This window comes from Lepisosteus oculatus, chromosome 16 (assembly GCF_040954835.1).
Source record: "Lepisosteus oculatus isolate fLepOcu1 chromosome 16, fLepOcu1.hap2, whole genome shotgun sequence".
Classification (NCBI taxonomy): domain Eukaryota; kingdom Metazoa; phylum Chordata; class Actinopteri; order Semionotiformes; family Lepisosteidae; genus Lepisosteus; species Lepisosteus oculatus.
In genome coordinates, this window is record NC_090711.1 from 1,032,058 (window position 1) to 1,053,802 (window position 21,745).

General features: G+C 43.7%; 1 protein-coding gene across 15 annotated transcripts in view; it reads right to left on the reverse strand.

The window, feature by feature from the left end:
- ptprt (protein tyrosine phosphatase receptor type T) overlaps positions 1–21,745 on the reverse strand; it is a 190,516-nt gene that overhangs the window by 91,001 nt on the left and 77,770 nt on the right. For all 15 annotated transcript variants that reach the window (XM_069179631.1, XM_069179626.1, XM_015365125.2 and 12 more), the window contains one exon: positions 3,629–3,925. In XM_069179631.1, the coding sequence (XP_069035732.1) occupies positions 3,629–3,925 (297 nt within the window). The remainder of the gene's footprint in view (positions 1–3,628; positions 3,926–21,745) is intronic.

A 21,745-nucleotide genomic window follows, 5' to 3' on the forward strand; every position in this document is an offset into this window, starting at 1 on the left:
TGGATCATCCTCTGCTGCTCAAATCCACAAAGGTCACCTGTGCTCCTATTCTTTTCACTTCAAGAGATCCAACGCCAATGGAAATTGGGACCCAAAATCCTGATTTAACCTACCAAACATGTGCCATATAAAACTGTTGGAATTTGCATACCGTTTAAATTACTGTCACTAAATAGTGTGACTGTTCATACAGGGCGACCATCTCAGTCCCTGGAGTCTGGTGTTTGTTGCGTGGTCTTTCAACCTGAGTAGTCTCAATTAGCCTAATTATTTTCTTGTACATGAAGGTCTTACAACTGATTACTCAAAACATTCACTTCATTAAAGGTGCATGTATTTTGCAATTCAGAGGTACTAATTGCTTTAAACTTAAAACTCCTTCACCAGGAGCTGGGGTGGAACAAACCCAGAAGACACTGGGCTCTCCTGCTGCTGACATGGAAGCCCTGGTTCACCCTGCCTGCTGGACCTGACACTCCTCTGGGGATGCACTGGGGTGTGTCAAGCTGCTGGAGCTCGAGGGCTGTTTCTGGGACAGTCTGCAGGCGGGGGGAGACCATGTGTGAAGGCCATACTAGAGAAAGCTAAGCTAAGTACCAAGAACAGCAGGGTTCATCAGGACACTGCAGCCATTCTGAGCAGGCATTCGGAACATGAAACGGAGTTGCTCAGAATGTTAGAAAGAGCAGAAGTTGGTCTTCGCTATCCTCCAGCATCTCAACAAGAACGTGGGAACAAAAACAAATCAGCTAGAACTACACATAACACCACCTTCTCACTCAAAACAGCTGCACTGCTGGATCTATTTTCATTTTTTATTGCCCGGCATTAAAAAAAGCCAGAATAAAAGTGAGCTGTAAGTGGATAAGATGCATAGGGACCCTAAGGAAAAACATTAAATTAAACTCAGCATACAAATATGATGAGATCGAGAAACAGTCCTCATCATCTTGAGCAATAACACACAACATGATTTAGTGTAACGATCTTCTACTCTGTGAACTTTCTGAATTCATCTGCTATAAGGACTTTTTTATTATATTAAAAGAGGACTTAAAATGACATCTATTAAAAATGTATGTACATGCTTTGGTAAGCAGGGCTGTGATGGAGTCGACACCACGCTTCTTATTCAAAAACAGAATCAATGCTTTTTCTTTCTATTTCACATTCATAAAGTAAATGTATGTATGCCCATCTCTCCATGGAAATGAGGGAAAGATTTAATATTGCAGCCTTAAATTTGAACTGAAATCTTCCAATGCAGTAACAAATCATTTTCAGAATTAATTTTATTAGTCTTCTCCCCATTTTCAGCTTTTTGTATTCTCTGCATTTTGTTTCTTTGTTCAAAACAAAAGAAACGCAAAAAAACAAAACCAAACCAAGAGGAGGAACTGCTGCCACTGCGCCACTCTCTGAACACTTTCTCATCACCAAGTCACCATTGATCCCCTCATGATGATCATCATCGATATTGGTAATAAAAATGACGATGATGCTATTGACAGCAGAGGAAAGCAGCTGCAGAGACTGAGCAATGACATGAGAGAAAGTCAACCGACACAGGTACTGGGCCGTCTCTCTCAGGCCTCCAGAGTGTGTGAAGTGGCTCGTGGGCAGTCGCGTTCTGTTTTTCACCTGTCCAAGCGAGTGGAGAGCTGGAATGGCCACTGTCGGGCCTCATTACTGAGGAAGTGGACAGGGCCCGCGGAAGGTGGGGTGTCCCGGGGCACAGTTAGCCAGCAGACCTCCTACTCCCCACCCCAGCCCGCTCCCAAAGTGTCCGCTTGCATTTCACAGGGAGCAGGAGATGGGTGCCAGGAAAGCAGGGCGTTATTCCGCAAGACTGCCTCCTTTAACAGCGAGGCAGGGGAAAGGACACAGCAACACGGACCCGAGACGGGTCAAAGTGGAAGGAAATGTTACCCAGCCTTCACCACAAAACACCCAGGAAAAGAAGCAGAAACTCAAGGGCAAAAGCAGAGATTCCGTTTGCATAATTAACTTCTGAATATAGGTCAAATCCATGATTTAGAGCACAAACATACCAGTTCTATTTGTTTGTTTCCTAATTCCAGCTTCCAAAGCTGTGTGGAAAGTGGCTTTGTTATAAGTGGGAAGGCCTTAAGGCAACAATAAATAAGTACACAAATAAATAAGCCGTCCACATTTGAGATAAGGAACGCAATTAAGCATTCAAAAGTTTTTTAGACACTTTAAAAATATATTTTAATGCAATTAAGGGTTTAATTGGCACAAACATTGAACCAGAAAGAGTAATTGCAGTGTTCTTTCTTCTGAAAAACGCCTATAAATTAAGATCCGATCTAGAAATAGGCATCTAGTTTTTAAAAAAAATCAAGCATGTTACAATTTAAAAAACACCAATTAGAAGCACAGAGTATGTGGGCTGTGCACAGAGTTAAAAAAGGAGATTAATGACCATTCAATAAATAGCAATTACATGCAGTTATTTTAAAGAAGACTAGGAATTAACACCTTCACTGCAGTGGTCATTCTGCTGAGTTATTACCAGGCAAGCAAGTGAGTGAGTTTTATTTTTACTGCTATTACAATTTCTACTGTACATATTGGTCTTTTTGCAAACCTCAATTTCAGAGCAGCACAGCAGAAACGTAAGCACAATAACTGCTTCTGCTGCATCCCCGGTCCTCTCCTCCCAGACAAAGGTCCCAATCTAATTAGCCTGGAGCAGGAGGCCAGAAAGAGAGGAAGGCCAAGCAGTACACCAAGTGAACCAAGCGCTAATTGAATAAAGGGGTAAAAAATTCATTCACCAGTCACCTGCATGTTTGCTTTTCTAAAATTGAATTCATTTAGTGTTCATTCCTATGTCTTTGTTTCCTACCCCCACCCCCACCGGGGAACCTGGATTCAGCATGTACTCATTCTTGACTCGGTTTTGAGATGGTGTTCAGGAATGGGGAAAAAGCAGGCAGTGTGCTGCAGTCCTGCACTGGTTCCATGCACAGTATATGCAAGCCACACATTGTGCTGAGAGGGACACCGGATAAACAGAATGAACCAAAAAGAAAAACACAAAGCCATGAGCTCTGTGCTGATATCTGTTTCCTGCTTGCAAGTCTGTCTTATAAATATGCTTTCATAGCAGTGGTTCTGCATTAACTAAACTATAAATGCACCTTGGAAGCAAAGCTTGTCATTTAGCAGTCGTTAACTCACATTGATCAGAGTCTTCAAATGCTAATTACAATAGTTCAAGGTAACCATACCATGAGAAGCCAATATGTAATAGCTGCTCCATCTCATTCGCCAATCAAATATAATTGACTTGTCAGTGTTCCTCATTATTAACATAATTTGAAGCTAAAGGCTACTTATTGTACTACAAAATAGAGATCTATCAGGATTAACTTCTATCATAACACAATTTGGATACATTTCTAATAGATCACCATAGGATAGTTTCTGTATAAAGAAGGAAACAGAGCAGAGTAATGCAAATTTCTGCTGCAGAGCAGATTATGTGCATTATGTGAATCAGATTATAAAGATAATTTCTGACCATTGTATTCTTTAAAAAACCTTTTAACAAAAAAAGACAAGTCGGTCGATGGTGCTGGTGTCAGCAGTGGGATCTTACCATCCTCCTCAGTCTGCTTGACGATTTCCTCGCTCTCCTTGTGTCCCTCGGGGTTGGCGAGAACCAGCCGCAGGCGCACAGTAACGAAGGGCCTCAGTCCGCGCAGGGTGTAACGAGAGGAGGCCTGGATGAGCTCCTCCGCCGCAAACTCGTGCTGGCTGAAGACGTACTGGTACTGTACCGTGAGGTTGTAGCTGTGGCAGCGCGTCACTGCATAGCTGAAGGGATCCCACTGCAGCGTCAGCTGCCGGGCTCGAATGTCCACAACACCCACATTCTGCGGCCCGTGGACCGGATCTAAAAGAAAGAAGACACAGACACAAAGACAACTCAAATCAGGGATGTCGAAGAGGTTCCATTGTACTGATGCTAACCTGTCCTCCAGTACTCTCCATGTCAGAGGTCGTCGAAATAAACCAAACTTAAATTCAGATGCATACACAAGTTTATTGTTTTACCAGCATCAGTGCAAGTTCCAGATCTCTCCGTCAATGAGTGACCGACACCGCCATGAGAACTATTTTACAGACATCTAGACCGGGATCCTTAGTTTTTGCTTTTTTGTCACATTCCTTCAAGTGGAACAAGCAGAACACACAAGCATATTTACACAGTCAAGTGTGTTTCTTATTTACAACATGGATGCAAACTGTTGAAAGATGTCATTTATTTAGAATGTCTGGCAGCCAGAGAGAGCAAAGAGTTGGCACAGATACAGCACCTCTTTCTGTAAGCAATGTGGGAATCGTGTTGCATTTTTTAAGCAGTGCTCTTAAAAGTCCATCAGGTTGGTCTGGATCAGACAAGGCTCATATAAGGTGGCAGAGGGGGGTCAGCTAAAATGAGCTCAGCACTGTCTTTGGAAGATCAAATGCTTGAAGGGGTTCACCTCCTGCCTTGATTCTAAAACACGGTCATTCAGTGATGAATCATGGCATCCACATTGAGACAAACAGCTATTCAAAGACACCTGTATGTGGGTGCAACACTTAAATAAAACCACATGGATGCAATTGACTCAATGCCTCCTCTCAGGTGTGGCATTAAAGGAGCAAGGGGAACACACCATGCACACACAGACCACTTGGCTACATAATGCAAACCTTTGCATTTCCACTCCACAGGCTGAATTATCTCCAGCAAGGACAGAGCTGAAACTCCACTGATTGTTAGAGCAGCCAACACCCCAGCCACCCAGACTATTAAAACTGGAGAAGTCTGGCAGGGAAACTTAGAGTATTTCAGAAAAACTGAACAGGTGACTCAGTTCGCAATAATAGTCTTAGATTTAAAAGTGCCAGCTTGAATTTTAGCTTTGTGCTAAAAACAACAGGGACTGGACAACTATGCTGCCTGATTCCCATACTAAACACACAGCATTGCTCCACTCAGTTTGACACAGCTTGGCACAGATTTTATCCCAGATCTGCCTCCAGAAAGATGCCAGCTACAATCCGCTCCTCTCCTCCCCTTGTTGTGAACTGGGGCTTCACCAGTCAGAGCTGATCGATGAGTGCGGCGCGGGGTCATTAATTCGAGACTTCGGGGAGCTACAGAGAGGGAAAAACAGGGATGAAATCAATCTTCCCGCTGGCTCCTCTCACACTGCTTCTTGCTGTGCAGCTCTGCCACTCTGCCATTAATCACAGAGTTTTTGTCAACAGGGTAAAGAGGAAATTGCAAGCAATAAACATATCAAGGGATGACTGCGAGAGGTGATTGCGTGGGACTTTAAAGTTAGGCCATTTTGAGGGAAAAAACAAAAATATGATAAGTCAATGTCAGCTGCTACCAATTTTAGAGATTTGTTATCTCCCCGGAGAGAGCCTACAGAGTGGCGATGGCAGCCATGTTCGTTTTGTTTCTCGTTGTATCAGACAAGCGTAGTTTTGACATTTCGCGCGGGAAGAGCAAGGCAACCATCTGCAGGTGCTAGAATCTGCGCAGGTGAGCGGAGATGGGGTGGGGGGAGCCAGGTACTGATGCCTGCCCTTGTCTGCCAAACACCAGGGCGTGCTGCTCGCCCTGCACAGCGAGCTCCTGGGAAGAGCGTGCCGTACTTTGACTTCGAGAACGCAGATCTCGATGGGCTCGCCCTGACAATCGAGCTCTTCTGGGAACTGCCCACAGCTTCCCTGGAGGCGTTGTTTCTTTTTTCAAGAGCATGTCGGTAATTATCTGGGATTTCCATTTGCTTGAACTCTTTGGTTACCGGGCCGATAACTTCCTTAATGAAACCTGCACACAAACCGGCTGACCCCAGACCGCCAGGGCTCACGTCTCCAATACGCAGCGGTCCGTTTCAAAGTACTGTAGATGGGAAACGAAAACAAAAAACAGCCTTTTCCTTCATTCCGCAAACTGCAGTTTCTTTACCCTCTACATGCCATGACCCTCTTTATCGTCCAAACAACGCTGCACAAACTACAGACATTACTTGGATTAACAACAAACAGAGCTGATAGAGAGGAAAATCCATTTTTACTTTTAATTGGTTTTCTATTCTTGGTTTTTTAATTCAGTCTTTCTTTGTCATTTTTTAGGTTTGTTTAGTTAAATGCAGTCTTCGTTACCCCCCCCGAGACACAACAACTCAAATGAAATTGCATTGTAACTCACACAACAGTACTAATGCTTTTCGCATCACTGCTGCTGCGATTTAAAGTGAAAGGGCATAAGTTCAGCCAAGTACGAAACTGAAGAGTTTAGACTGGGAAGCTGCATCAGTGTGGAATTAACCTCTGAGTTTTTGAAAAGCAAAAAACTCCAGGATTTCAAGTGTAAAAATTAACGCGATGAGAAACTGGTATCCATTTTATTCTTGTCCACCTCCCAGGTGTGCTGTGTTAATTCACAGCACAGAGTGAAAGTGATGAGCTGGTGATTCAGTGGATGTCGCACTGCAACACATCTCTGCCAGATAACATTGGCTGCGTGTTTAAGAAATGACAGCTCATCCAACTCAACCAGTTAATAATAGTTAAGTGATCGGACAATCTCATCCCGCCATTTCTTGAAGGAAGCCTGGGTATGAACCTTATCAGCATGGCTGGCTCTCCTGTACCAGACCTCCACAACCGTTTATGTAAACACAGCAACAAACCAATTTACGTCACACAGTGAGAATACAGAAAATAAGGCAAATGTTTTGGTTTTGTTTACTCTTTCTACAGGTCAGGCAGTGTAATTATTTCCCTGGGCTTCCATCTCCTGCAGAGCTCTGCAGTCTAATTGGTTACCCAGCGCTGTTGTGCTTCTTTACCAAAAGAAAAAAAAACTCATTTCTATTCTACTCCAGCAATTTCCTGCTTGCTAACCCCACAGGGCTGTGACAATCCTGGTCCTGTAAATTCACAGAAAGAGGCTCAAAGTGATGCTAAATGAAGACAATTGGGCTTCGCTCAAAGGTTAACTACCTGCTGCTGAAGCCTAATTACCAGAACCCAGGACTGTAATGACAAAGCCATGAGCAGAACGTGCTCACTGACCTGAGCACAGTGCCATCGGACTGGCAGAACGCTGGAGAAGTGACAGGCATGGTCTTTATTTCCACTAATGTGTGTGTAGCACAGGTACCTGAAAGCAAGACTGACAGATAATTAGGAACTTAATCCGGCGCGTGTTGCTGGGAAGCTCCGCAGGCTTGCTCCCGGGCTCGGCGCGGGGCTCGGCGCGGGGCTCGGCGCGGGGCTCGGCGCGGGGCTCGGCGCGGGGCTCGGCGCGGGGCTCGGCGCGGGGCTCGGCGCGGGGCTCGGCGCGGGGCTCGGCGCGGGGCTCGGCGCGCTCTGCGGAGCCGTCGCGCCGATTAGAGCACGAGTGCTGCTGTCCAGCAGCTACTGTCATCCACCTGCAGACACGCTGCCTGGGCAGGGAAGCAGGGGAGAGGCTTTGAGGTCCTTCCTGGTTCCGCACACACTGCCGAGACGACAAGACACGAGGCACTAATCGCGCTTATGAACAGCAGTCGCCAGTTTTATGGCTCCAGCTGAAACATTTTTTCAGTTTTTCCCCAACCCATTGTTGCTCCGTGCACAGCGAAGCCTCCTGGCCTTGGCCCATCCCTCAATCCCACACTGGAGCATTTGCATTTGAAATGAGCAAGAGAGGGAGAAACTAAATGGATTCACAGCTGCCCCCTCCCAGCACAGCGCAGAAAGAAGCTTTTAAATGAAAGCTGGGAGTGATTATGGAAGATGGGTTATCCTGAGAGACAGAGCAGGTTTGAAATCAATCTTTTCGTACATAAATATATCTACGGCCGCACAACTGTTTGATTACATTTTTCATGCAGTCTAAGTGGAGCACTTTCCCCTCCACACTGTTTTATGTAGCACTGGACACACAAGTCAAGTGCTCCAGCGAGATCTTTCATGCGTGCAATTATTGAAAAGTCAGTACTTGTTAGACATTTTCAGTGGATATTGCTGTTCACAGGGAGTTGCCTTCCCGATATCAGTGTGATTGTTAACACATCAATATCCTTAAAAATGAGTAACCCATCACCAGAATGGGGATCTGAACTGGAAGCTCTTCCTAGAAAAGGTTTCAGCATTAATTTCTCAAGATTAAAAATGCCAGCTGGCTGGTTAGATCATTCAGAACTCAAGCCCTTGCTCCTCCCCCTCGGTGTAACACTGCACCACAGAGTGGGAATCTAAGATGATGACCACACAGAAATAAACAAAATTGCAAGCATGACCCGGGGAAAAACAGAATTTAAAACAGCAGCATCAAGGACTGGAAGAGTAGAATAGTACCAGGCCCCTCCGATGACAATGACATGGGAGTCTGCCCTCCATTCATCACAACGACATTAAGAACAGAACCCAGTTCTGTCTACTGCTAGCTACCAAACGCGTGCCTACCCATAGTTCATCGTGACTGTGAGCTCTATATACTGATGCACTGAAAAAGCTGCAGGAAGTCTTTCATCAACAACTCATTGGGCACACAATGTTGTTTTAGTTTTACAGCATAAGCAGAGAGGTTTGTATGAGTAGTATCGATCAAGTCATGCAATTTCATCAAAATGCCAAGTGCTCAGAGTTTGAGTTGAGTTAAAATTGCCAAAGCGAGTTGATCAAGAATCAGTTTAAGCAGCCATTTGAAAGACACCATTTTAATTAACGCAAGGACAGAAAAAGACGGGCTTATGCTCCACACGAGAAATAAAGATCTTCTGGCTGCTGTCCCCATGATTGAAGACAGCCTGTCTGTGAGGAAAGGGCCCAGAAGAGTGAAACGTTCTGCTTCAGCTACTCCGCTGATTGTCCAGTGAAACGAGCTCTTGCAGTGTAGAAGGTCAGCTCACCAGCCAAGGACTGTCGCGCACACGTCCGATCGGGCCGCGCCATTCCTCTCAGACTGCAGGGGCTACAGCCCCAGGACCCCCAAGCCTGCAGGCCAGAGGTGGTGTCGTCGAGAGTTTTCTCTGGACAGACCAGAGGCAAGACGATGTGTGGGGAGAATCATGCCGACTGTGGATTTTTTCAGGACAACTGGTGTGGAGGTGGTCTTGAACCAGCAGGTTTTCTAGTAAGACAACCCGGAAGTGTAGATTTTCCAGCAGGACAATGCAAGACCACATAATGCACAATGCAAAGATTACAGCGCCACAGCTTCACCATTAGGTTTCCTGTGGCCTTTCTCTTGGTCAAAGTCTAGTAAAACATCTATGGAATCATCTTGTCTTTCCCAAATCAGTGTACACACAGCCTGAACCGATTAAAATTGATCTTGAAGTGTTTGAAGTGTTTGAAAGCAGAATCCGACCTGTGACTGTAGCCACATCTCTACAAACCACAGTCCCCATGAAGGACCGTACATGACCACAATCTGCTGTACTCAAAAACATTAAGAGGAATCTCACGGGGATAAGTGCCTCATCTAATTTTGAATTCATAAACAATCTTAAGAACCTGCTTAACTAAGGAGAGCATTAGCAACTGCACTTTGCCTGTTAATAGGGTTCATGAACCTACCTGTGCTGTTTTGTTTTTCAAATAATACTAAAATATTCATCAGAAATAAAAAGAGATAATCCTAAACTTTATTTTGTACAACACCTTTAAAAGCCATCATCGGGGCTCTATGTAAGTTAAAAAACATATTACAAAAAATAATTAAAGATGACTGAAAAGCCAAGAAAACAAAACAGATACAGAATATACAGTAGTGACAAAAAGCAATCATACCTTCCAAAAAATAGAAAATTGATCACTATCTTAGGCTAAACGTAATATGGTTAAGAAGAAAGCAGGAGAATCACATGTCAGAGGTAACAGGGTGTAACTACATTACTGCGACAGATCTAGGAAAAGTGTTCATGTAAATTACTCGCATGTAATATCAGGACAATATCACTGTGATAGAACAGGTGGTTTACTGTGAGAGTAGTCGTGCAGTGTCTTGGTATTTTGTGCTCATAAACAGTATCCCTTATTAATAGTAAACCACACTTTACCAAACTCCAAGAAAAAAAAGCAGACCAAAGCAACACAGTGCATTGTTCTGAACCCCTGCAGATGAGGAGGGATCATTCCCCATCTCCCCTGAATGTTGCATTGCAGTACCAGGGTAAGCCACTATGGACCAGACTAAAACAACAAAGGAAACTGAACCAACAGGAAAGTCCTCATAATTGATTTTACAATTTACAAATATCTGAATAAACCTTGGATGTTTTTTTTCCCCATAAGGCTAAGTGCCTGAACAAACCTCAAAGGCTAAACGACTCCTGATAGAAGGCTCACTGCTCGTCTCTTGTCTGCAACAAAGTTACCTGTTGGGAAAATGTGGTGGCCTTTCAAAGCCTCACTTGAGGATTTCACACCCTCTTTCTTATTGTGTTGCTGGTTTTCAGACAAATGAGCAGCATCGTGGAGGAGCTATGTCCTCCAGTCATATGAAGATGTCAGCCCTGACTCTGCGCTAAAGCAGGCGAGATGCGGCCCCCTCCGATCTAGAACGATGTCTGAAAAGGCTGCTCCAGTGAACTCCAGCATCCATTTTTTTTGTGCACACACATCCTCTCTGCACTGCCCATCTGCGCTGTGCTACAGGTAACAAGCTTCAGCATAAAACAGCTGAAGGGGCTGTGCACTCATGGGGGACAGAGATACCAGTGGCTGCTGATCGTTCGCGGTGCTCAGGCGGCGCCACTCAGGAGTAGAAGCAATTGGCACTGAGTGAGAAACATCCACATCCTGCTCACAGTTAACAGAGAAACTCAGAAGCACATCCTTTCTGCCGAGACACTGGAAACTGAAAGGAAAAGGAAAAACCTAAAGGAAAGAGTTTTCCAGGTCTTTTTCCGTCTTTCCATCTTTTTTTACGACATAAGTGACAAAAAAAAGAGCTACCTTTCACCGGCCAGTGCTGTATGACCTGAGCCATTTGCATTCCATTACATTTCTGTTTAAGTGGTGAAATGGTTGCATTTCAGCAGGAGACGCATGACTAAAAGCCGACTGCGGTTCAGGTCTTTAATCTCGGGCATCCTCGAACAAATGATGACACACTGAAAAAAAAATCAAGGCTTTTTGCACAACCCATCTACAACTAAAAAAATAACCATAATGACATCTATGATATTTATTCTATTTAAAGCCTGGTGTGTACTTGCTTTTTTCCACTAGACAAATATTTCTTCGTTCAGCACACACTGCGCCTCTCACCCTCTCACTTTCCAGCACACATTAGCACTGCTGCTCAGAGGGGGGCCTTCAGTCATGCTGGATTCATCACGGCGCAGTCTGAAGCTAAGCCCATTTCACAGACCCTTTCCCCGCTCTCCGTCAATGAAATTACAGTGTGCGCTGGAAATGCAATCTGCATATTAGCCACTGGGAGAGGAAGGGGTCATTCTCATGCCTTTGATTATAATTCTCTTGTGATTTAGACTGCAGGCAGCACAGTGCCCTGGAATGCGCTGCAGAAACTCAGTTTTACAAAACGACACAGCAAACCACTGTCCACCGTCTGCTACCAAGTGCCATCTGGGGAGATTTTACCCCCCTTAAACATGAAATAAAGTATAATGTGGGAGAAAAGCAAGCAGAATCCTAACAGAGTGGTGTGCTATACAAGCCTAGAGTCCTAGTTGAACTGAAGGGGGGTGTGGGAGTAACAAGAGTTTTTACATACCTTGTTTTGTGTTCCCGTTTGGAAGGGGACACATAAAATATAAAGTTTTTATTGGCCTAATCAAACTACTGCATCATGAAAACTGCAATGACATTTGGCATGAGTACAAATGGGGGTAGCATCTCTTTGGACAGTGACAATTTGCACTGCTGTGCATGAAAATCAAAAATGTTCAAAGGAGTCTTTTTCAGAGTATGTTCCTACTAGAGCATCTATCTGCCAGAACTTAGTCAGCAATGTGCAGCGACTTCATTCACAGTCCCATTTAAAGGGGTGCCTAGTTTCATTGATACTCATGCTTTTTTGCAGTAGTTACTGTATGTCAACACCTTTTTTTAGGAGCACATTGTGCCCCACAGTATAGTGCAATTCAGGGAATGGCACTCTGCAAAAGCTGCATGTGAACTGCTGGCAACAGGTCTATCAGCCCAAGCTCTTCTTGCAGAATATCACCAGAGAAACACACAGGAGCAGAGGAGAGCGAACTGCTGTACCACGGCTCGTGAAGAATTAGTGGCATGTAAGAAAGCTGACCGGCTGTTAGAAACGGCCCCTTACTGAAACCGCTTCGTTGGTGTGCATTGGAGGGAAAAAAAAACAAAAACGAAACAACAACAGTAAAGATTAGCTTTAAAATGTGGCACACAGCAGCACATATTCCAGGTTTTACACTTTAAAAAAGCAATCACCAGCCAATGTGGACAGATAACACTGAGAGTTACTCACATAATTCAGCCCCAGAATGGTTCACATCAAGAGATACTTCTGGTTCTAATGCTCCCTTCACCTTAGTCAGGGCTTGAGAAAGCAATCACCCTTCCCCTCAGAATCAATCAGACCTGCACTCATTCCAATAATTTAGCCACACAGAAGGAAAATAACTCACTCACCCCATGCCGGATAATGAGTTCTCACAATGAGCATCATGATAGATCAAGCACACAGGGGAGATATTTCAGGTTACTTCTTAAATTTTGTGGATAAAGCCATTACACTCATGGAATGAAGGGTAAGTGCGTTTGTGCAGCCCCGGAGGGGGATTAATAGCTAACCTAGCACCCTGAGTGCCGACGGGAGAAGTGCTGTGGCTGTTACACAGAACCCTGAAGAATCCGCAGGGACAGCCCTGGCATCACATCGCTCTCCCTGAATAAAGGCACCTGACAACGGAGGAAGAAGAAGGCAACCAAGACATCAACCAAGACCTTGCATCCAACCTCAAGTGAGACAGCCTGCTAGAGGCCAAGAGAGGAATGCCTGACGTGAGCTCGGCTTGGTCCCATAGGCCGAGCTTCTGACAGCAGAGCCCAGCACACCCGGATGGAGCACAAGCACCAGGGCCCGAGACCCGGCTGGGTAAAAACAGCTCCCAGACCACACTGGAATCCCTCCTGGAATCAGGAGATAAAAGTTCAGTCTTATTGAGGATTATAATTTATTATCATCCTCATTATTGGTAATGGGAATTCTGATGCTGACAATTGGGATTCATTCTTGACGGAGCTTCAGTCCAGGGAGGGCTGGGTTGCTGAGGGACTCATTCCCCATCTCAGCTCATTCTGCTCCATGCCGATCTCACACGTGTTTTTCCTACCCACAAACCCCAGCGTGCACACCCACGCACCCTGGAGCATAAAGAGCACCTCTTCCAATTATACATATTTTTCCTTTTAAAAACAAAAACCCTTTTTATGGGACTTTTTTTTACAAAAGCTCCATTTTAATCAAATAGGTGTTTAATTAATTTAGATAAAGTGTGCTCTCAGGATGCAATATCCCAGCCGGGGTTATTAAAAGAGCAGAATTAATTTATGGCTAAGTGCTTGATCTCACCCTCTTTAACTCTCTGACATGTTGATTGAAATCAATTAACCTGCAGCTTAAATTCAATTAGAAAAAACGTAAAAAAATGGCAGACAAATCTATAATCAATCTTGCATTTAAATGAGCCATATGTTTTTTATAAATGCATTTCATAAATATTCCATAAGTATTTAAAGTACTGAAAGAGAGTATGGTTAAACCCTATTTGTGAACAAAAGCACATCCATTAAAACAGATCCTAACAAACTGAGCTGCTGTTGTCAAATGGACAACCCCAACAGAGCATCATTACAGCCCAGCAGAGTGTGCCGATAAGTCCGACACCCTGCACTACTTCGGTTGGCCTGAAAGAGGGATTTAATGATGGGACCCGACCCTGGTTAAACCCCCATAAAACCGAAATCACATCAATTCAGAAGGTCTCTGTTGTGTTGGTGGGATATGTCTCAGATGGTCACATTGCATCGTGTGAGCATTTCAATACGCTGCTTTTATATTCTTTAGAAATGTTTTTTCTATGAGCCATTAGTTCTGTATCAAAAGCGTATAGCTGGCCGATCAGTTATCAGAAGCTCTCAATAGAAGTTGTGTGCATTACAGGCATGTGTAATGCAAAGAGAGAACAACTAAAAAAAAATCAATTAAAATACACTGTTTTTATAGAGCAGAACACTACAAAACCCTAAGTAATAATAGTAACTATGTAAACGGACAAAAGTGATTGATGTGATTTAAGTCAATCTAAATTCCTTCCTTTGACTGCATCTTTTTAATGTCTCATACTGTATACAGACTCTCTGTGCCTGTTAATGCTGTTTTGTTCAATGCAATTAAAGTTACTTGAGGCTGAGACATTTGATCTTGTTTAAAAAAGAAGTATAGGCTGAACAAAAGCTACAGCCCGGGAAGCAAATTTCAGAAGAACATTAAAGCCGTGTTTTCCTGTAATTGCTGGTTGTATCTCAGTCTTTCAGGACTGCTGTAAACCTTGTACCAGGTAAAACATAATGTAAAACACATTAAACAAGAGCCTAACAGCCCTGCTAAGAGACACACGTCAGCTCCCGCTTTGCCCAGTGTTTTGACAGAGCAGACAAATGTAAACAAGCCTGTTTAAACTGCTGCTCTTCACATCGCCACCCATATTTCAACATGAAGAAGACATCTGTGACACAGTCTTCCCCAGAGAAGCGCTGATCTGCGCTGATGGAAAGAAGAGGCCAAATGACCAAGAGGGGACATTTCTCCCTGTCTGGGGCAGAGAGCTTAAAACATGTGTACCAGAGTATAAAGAAGTAACAAGTATAATGAAATATGAAGCAGTCCAGTGCAGTCAAGGAAAAGCCTTGGGAAACTCGAGATGGTTCCCAGAGGAAAACTGTAAAATCTGCGAACATGGGAAAGGTGGGAGAACACTAACTGTGAGAAACTGGGACAAAGGTACTGTCTTCTGTAATCTCGCTATGTTGGGGAAAAGGATGACTGAATATGCAGCCTGAAAATTAACTTCTACTGCTTCTCCCCACATACTGTAGCAGACAGACCTTCAGTGGTCTCATCCAGCGATCACCATGCGTAGAGAGGAAGTAAACTGGGATTCTCCTGGCAAGCCTGTTCACCCAATGAGCTCCACATCTCTGGAGTGGACCGCTGACTCACTGCAGATGTAATGTTTGGTACAATTTCCCTGCACCTCACCAGCATTGATTGGTAATGAGAGGAAGGACACGGGGATAAGTGCTCTATCTATAATGCTCCAGCTTTTGTAGGAGGGCCGAGAGAGAGCAGGCCATCACACATTAAAGATTTCTGTAATTGCAGCTGAACGCTAGATTCAAAAAGCAATCTGATGTTCAGCAAAAGATGTTTTATCTCAGTTAAATCTGCCACAGTAAATTATGGCTTGCAGGTTATTGACAGAGATATTTCACCTTGAATGCACACAAGCTCTGCAAGATTGAATACAATCAGCCCACATGTACACAAACATTGGCCAGTACAGAAATGGAGCTTGCATTCTTGCAGAACAGTGCAGTTTGCCTGCTCTTAACCTGAGAGCAGCAGAATTAAAAAAAATACAACTGTTTGAAATCAAAATAGTTCTCCATTACTGCCATCTCATAAGAAGAAGTGATTCTCTGGTATTCTGCACATCCTGGAGATATCTGCTTCATCGTGCATATTTCTAGAACAAACTTCAGCATTACTTTAGAATTTCTGCACACGTATATATACTGTATATATTTGTGGATAAGAGCTTTTCAATTTATTTTGTTAGTTGATGCATAAAAGAACATACCCAAAAGCTTGTTTCTCTACAAGCTCCCATGGCATTTTAAAATGTAGGAGACATAGTGTCCATGAATTTTGTACACAAATGTGTTTCAAGAAATAGATGAATCCTGACTATTTTTCGGTTTCATTTGAGAAAAGCTGGCTAAATGATGAACACCCATGAATTTACACTGGTGACAACATGTATTTTAATTGACATCACAGTACCTGCTTTTAATTATTCTCTAGGAAGTTATTAGATAAGCTGTAACACGAACTCAATATATTATAAACAGCAATGCCTCCTGGCAGCAGTTAGTTAACATTAATTACAAGTGACATTTTAATTAAATGCGCAAAAGGTTACAACATTGTTATTTTCCCCATTTACTGTACATCTCCATTGTTTGAAACTGCAGAAGTCTCATGGGCTGAGGTGTCTCTTACAACTTTGTCACTGAAAGCTCTCGTCTTTCACTTTGTTTAGTTCCCGTGGAAAAGCCTCTCTCTCTGCATCCTGCGGTACATCAAAGCTGCCAGGCATTTCAGTGGGAAACTTTCCTTGGAAGCGTTTCTTCTGGCTTCAATCAGTAAAATGCTGGAAACGCCGTCTGACAGCGTCCCATATTCTACAGCCTGCGCTGCACGGGGGGCCGAACCAGCAGATGCCAGATTTGATTGGGTATAATCTGAATGCTTTGGACACCCATTCCACACTGATCCGCGCTGTGCTGCGCTCTTAGCGACTGTAGTGACGGTGCCTAATTGAATCTGAAAACAGAGAAAAATAAAAAAAAAAGCTATAGCTTCTTGGCACAGGCTCGCACAAAACCCATCTGTCAGGCCTGAGAGAGGAACGCGTGATCCTGCACCCCAAGACTCGAATTGGAAGGGAACGCTCACCCAGTCACAGCCACTGCCAGCTAGGATGTGCCAGCCAACCCTGGCTCCAGCACGGGGAAAACTCTGTCTTTCCGAGATCAGCCAGATGCTTTGGTAGCCTCAGAGGACGGGTAGCTAAAGATATCAAGTCTCAATCCATCTTTAAACGGGTGTCCTGAGGGAGCACAGTCCAGCAGGTTTCAGGGGACTCTTCAAACCAAACAGCTGAGGAGCTCTGAAAAGTGCTGAACTGATGCACATAAGATAATTCCTTTAATTACTTAATTAAGAGCTCAGATGGAATGAAAAGCCATAAGACTCTATGGGCCCTTGAGGACCAGGACTGTGTGCTACTGGCTCTGTAGGCACCACTGGATTACCAAATAAGACTTTAACGGTCTTATTTGATGTGCAATTAAAATAAGCATCCTTAGCAATAAGTGCAGCAGGCAGCTAAAATTAAGGGGCTCGCTGAGACACAGCTACAATGCATCGATGAAAAAGAGTGAAGCCAGTCTGTAGCTGCTGAATGTCTTTAATGCTGGTTTATTTATGAACTTAGCAATTAAAAGATGGTAATCACCTTGCCTTTCTATATTTCATGTACATATACTGCGGCGGCATTGCACTGGAGAGGTTTGCTAACCTCTGCAGAGGTCTTCTAAGCCACTGCAGAGGTCACACGCCACACAGAACGATGATTGCAGGTTAATCTGTGCTCCCCCTGACGCTAATGCAGGCAGAACACGAATCTCAGCTAAAAAAAAAAAGAACACAAACTAGAACAATAAGAGGCATGTTTGTGGCTTAAACTGCTGTGAGATAACACAAATGAGGAAGATCACAAGTCAATGGACTTAACCAGTTCACAGACAACGCCAGGGAAAAGCAGCAGCAGCAGCGAAGTGCTGAGGCGTGCTGATCGGAGCACGCGGACACGGCTCCCCACTCTCAGTGCCCAGGGGCTCTGTGACCGGCTGCTGGCAGTCCAGCCAGACGTTGGACAACACTCCTGCACTGCACGTGATGAGGTGTTAGAAGCTACAGCGGACAAAGAAACTGCTGTCAACATGCCGCAGGAAGGAGAATGGCCTTAGTGCCCCATTTTGTAGTTTGCGCAAATCTAACCAGGCTGCTCCCAAGTCAGACTCACAGAGCTTCCACTCTCTACCTGGGTGTTTGCTCTCTCCACATCACAGGGAAGTTCTCCTTTTGATCACAGAATGAAAGGGACACTACCTGACAGGCACCACCAGACAACCTTTCATCTTCAGGGACACGCAGCAGGGGAAACGCCCGGGCTGTACGCAGTGCGCGCAGGCCGACAGACCCCCGCTGCTCCTCAGACACAGCCGCTCCCAGACCACCGCGCTGCAGAGCGACGGAGCCAGACAGCCCAACCGACAGGACCGTTCTGGTCATGGCCACCTCCATCACAAACACTGCTGCGAGTCAGGACTTCACTGTCTTGCCCTGTGCCGTTACCACTCGCGTCCGCCTTACTGAGCAAGAGGAATTAAGAGTACACCATATCTCGAAACGTATTGTCGCGAACACAAAAATAAAATCCTTGGAATTATATAGACGATTCAACTTTAAAAAAGAGAAAGGAAATTGGGGGGAAAGTAACTCCTGAAGAATAACTGGCATTTTAAATTATTTAAACAGAAACGTGCGTATGACCATTAATTTTCTCTTCGCACAATTTAACTGTTTTAAGCCTAAACCGTTGCCACAGGTCTACTAGAAAAAACAACAATATTTGATACATCAGGATAGTTAATCTACTATCATTTTCTGCATTTAAAAAATTTATGAATGCAAACTGTGTGACAATATTTTACTGTCTTCAGAAGAGTAATATACAGATGCATAAATGTTTAAACAAAACCACTATTTTTGAATGTGAAAGATAAGGGAAACTGCCTGGGAATTAAGACAAATTAATTGTCTAATCCAGCAATTAAATACACTTGAGTCTTCTGTTGCATATCTCAGCCTGATGAGTCACACTGTAGCTTTGTGTTTGAGCAATTAGGAATCATTACAGCACCGCACCACAGCCTGGCCCATGGAATAATTAGCAATGGTGGCCCTGTGCAAACTGAACTCACTCCCAGATCAAAGCTGTGGTGTCCAGGAGGGACAGAGCATAATGCATTGCTGTCCCATTATCTGCCACACAAGCAACTGTATGCATTATTCAAAGATAAAGAACATTTTTTTTTAAAGAAATCTGCCATCCCCGATTTCATTCCATGTCAAAAAAGGCTCTGTTCCTAATGAAAGCAACTGGTGATAATGGAGACTTCCAGGCCCTCTCTCCCTCCACAGTGTCACTGCATTACATTTAATTGAGGCCTGTATGCTTCTATTGAAGAACGTAGGCTGAAAAGAACAGTAAAACACCCTCTTATTGATCTACCCGATTTCAGAAGAAATTAAGCCATTTACCATTACAAGGTCTCTTTTTAAATGAGGTGTACGTCGGTCTCTTCTATTCAGGGCTCTAATGAAGTAAAAATTGGATTCTGATAGTTTAAGGATGTAGGAGTCAGAACAAAGCAACTTAATGGAGACCAAATGAAGCATGATTTCTGTTTAATAAGCATCTGGTTATTTCTTGCCAGCTGAACTACGCTTCTGTGCCTGGGTTCTGGGGTGCTCAGCTAATTCCGTGCTGACGTTCAAGAGACATCGGCAATATCTATTTATCAGACTGCGTGTGCAGCACCACAAGGTTTCATCTGAAGTCTGAAAAAAATCTTTGCCCATCAAGCATCTGGCCCCTTCTATCTACATTTGTAAGGCCCTTGACATAGCTGTAAAAGAGATTGCAGCAGCAGATTTTGCAAAAAAAGGTTAATAACTCTTTTAAAATATTAAGTATATAATGTTATATAATTTCAGTGGTACGTAATGTTAAAAGGAGCATAAAGATGTGTGGAAAACCATGATACTGCAGGTGAAAAAGCAAGTAAATGTCTGAGATAATCTCAATACAACACATGGACAAGAGCCATTTTAACATGGGTAGTTGCTATTTTTCCCTACTTCTGTCTTTTAAATCATTACAATGTGGTTCTTTGAATTTACGAACACACATACATGCACAGGTAAAAATCACAGTTGCAAAACCTGTGTAACTGTGTTGGGGGACCAGTAAGAGGCACTCTGCCTTTTGTAGAAGAATTTCAGTGCCAATGCACCAGCATGGCCATCTCAGCACTGTGCTTTAAAAGATGCTGTGCTTTGAATAAAATGTCCCTGACTATTTGTGCATTGAAGATACCATGCACTACTTTTGTAAGAGTAGGGGATTTAACCATGGTGCCCTGGCTGAATCCCACTCCGGACGTGATCAAACTCGTCTTCCTGAAGTCGCCCTTCAATTTAAACGATGAAGCAGCTTCTCACTCTTCCACCTGATCTGCTGTGCAGCAGGGCTACCGGTGCAAAATGGCTGCTGCACGTCACCCAGGTGGGAGCAGCAAGACACCAAAACCAACAGGCCCAGTATCCAGCATGACACGGGGCCTATCACAATCTCACACGGGCTCAGTGCTACACTTACACAGGAATGCCAGGTCCTCCTGCTCTGCCTGGAGAGGCAGGGATCTGCATTTGTAAACCTGTCAAGGCTGGAGCTGAGGATCTGTCACTCCTCAATGCTGGGAGAGCTGGGACCCTCATGTCAAAGCAACAGACATCCAGAAGAGAACTATGAAGATGCCAAATGCTTCTGGCAACACTATTCGTTCAAATAAAAAATGAAGGGTATTACAAAATAAATAACCCTTCAGGGCATTTTAAAAGTGTGTGTGTGTGGGGGTGGGTGAGGATAACTAAAATTGCAACTTTTTTCCCCACCTAAGCCAATTCCTCTCTTAAGGCAGAATATGATATATATACAGCAGAGAACATCCATTACAGAGTGAAATCAGCTTGGTGCACAGATAAAGTCCATAAACAAAAGGACATAAGAGATCGTTCAAAGCTGAGTTTCCATGGAAATAAACAGGAAAAAGGAGCTCCTGTCTCAGACTGCCATACCTCCAGGGACTCTACAGCACTCCGTTCCTTTCCCGGTTCGATCTAGAGAATCACCATGTAAAGACAGGATTTCAATCCCTCTGCCCCAGGTGGGAATTATTGTTTTGCACTTAGTCTCTTCACAGGGACAAAAAAACCCTTCCAGATTGCCCAGGTAATGCAGCAATTACTACTCTTGTAACTGAATCCATTACAATCTTTTCTGCAGCATTTCAAACAAAGAGCTGTACAAAAGGGCTTTTACTCAGTACTTCCACACCTACTGGGGTCGCTTCTTACCTTAGCTCTTCACTGTTTTAAAGAAAATAATAAACACAAATATATAAAAGTAAATAAACAGGTTCTTCAGGTGTGCTCAAACTGGTAATAACAGACTTCATTGCTCTTGAGAGTCAGTGCGATGCTCCCATTGGTTTGAAAGCATACAGCCATTCATTTCTCTGGCTACTAACTAGCTCCACAGTGCGACTGGTAGCTTTACATGTAAAAATGAAAAAAGGAATAATTTATAATAATTACACAAAATACATTAGCTAACAGGGGTTCTTATTAACAGCAATCAACACTGCAGGAGTTCACAAAAGGGAAAGGGAGCAAATACTGCTTCAAAGAAACAATTAAGTAGCAGAAATTATAAGATTAAAGGTGGAAAATGTGTCTTGAACTTATTTCAAACATATAATATAGTAATCAAAATCACAAGGGAATCTAGTATAGCACTGAAAGAGAAGGTTTCTAAGTATTATTTCTAATTTTTCAGTCGGCAGATGCAGCTCTCCGATTCTTCCCAACACACACTGATGGGATGGACTTGCAACCGAGCAAGAGACGGACTGGATTCAAACGGGCTCAGCTACTCTGCAGGACAACATTATCATGTTTATTTTTAAAGGTTTTAAACATTAAACAAGTGCTGAAACATCTGTAGAAAACCCCTCT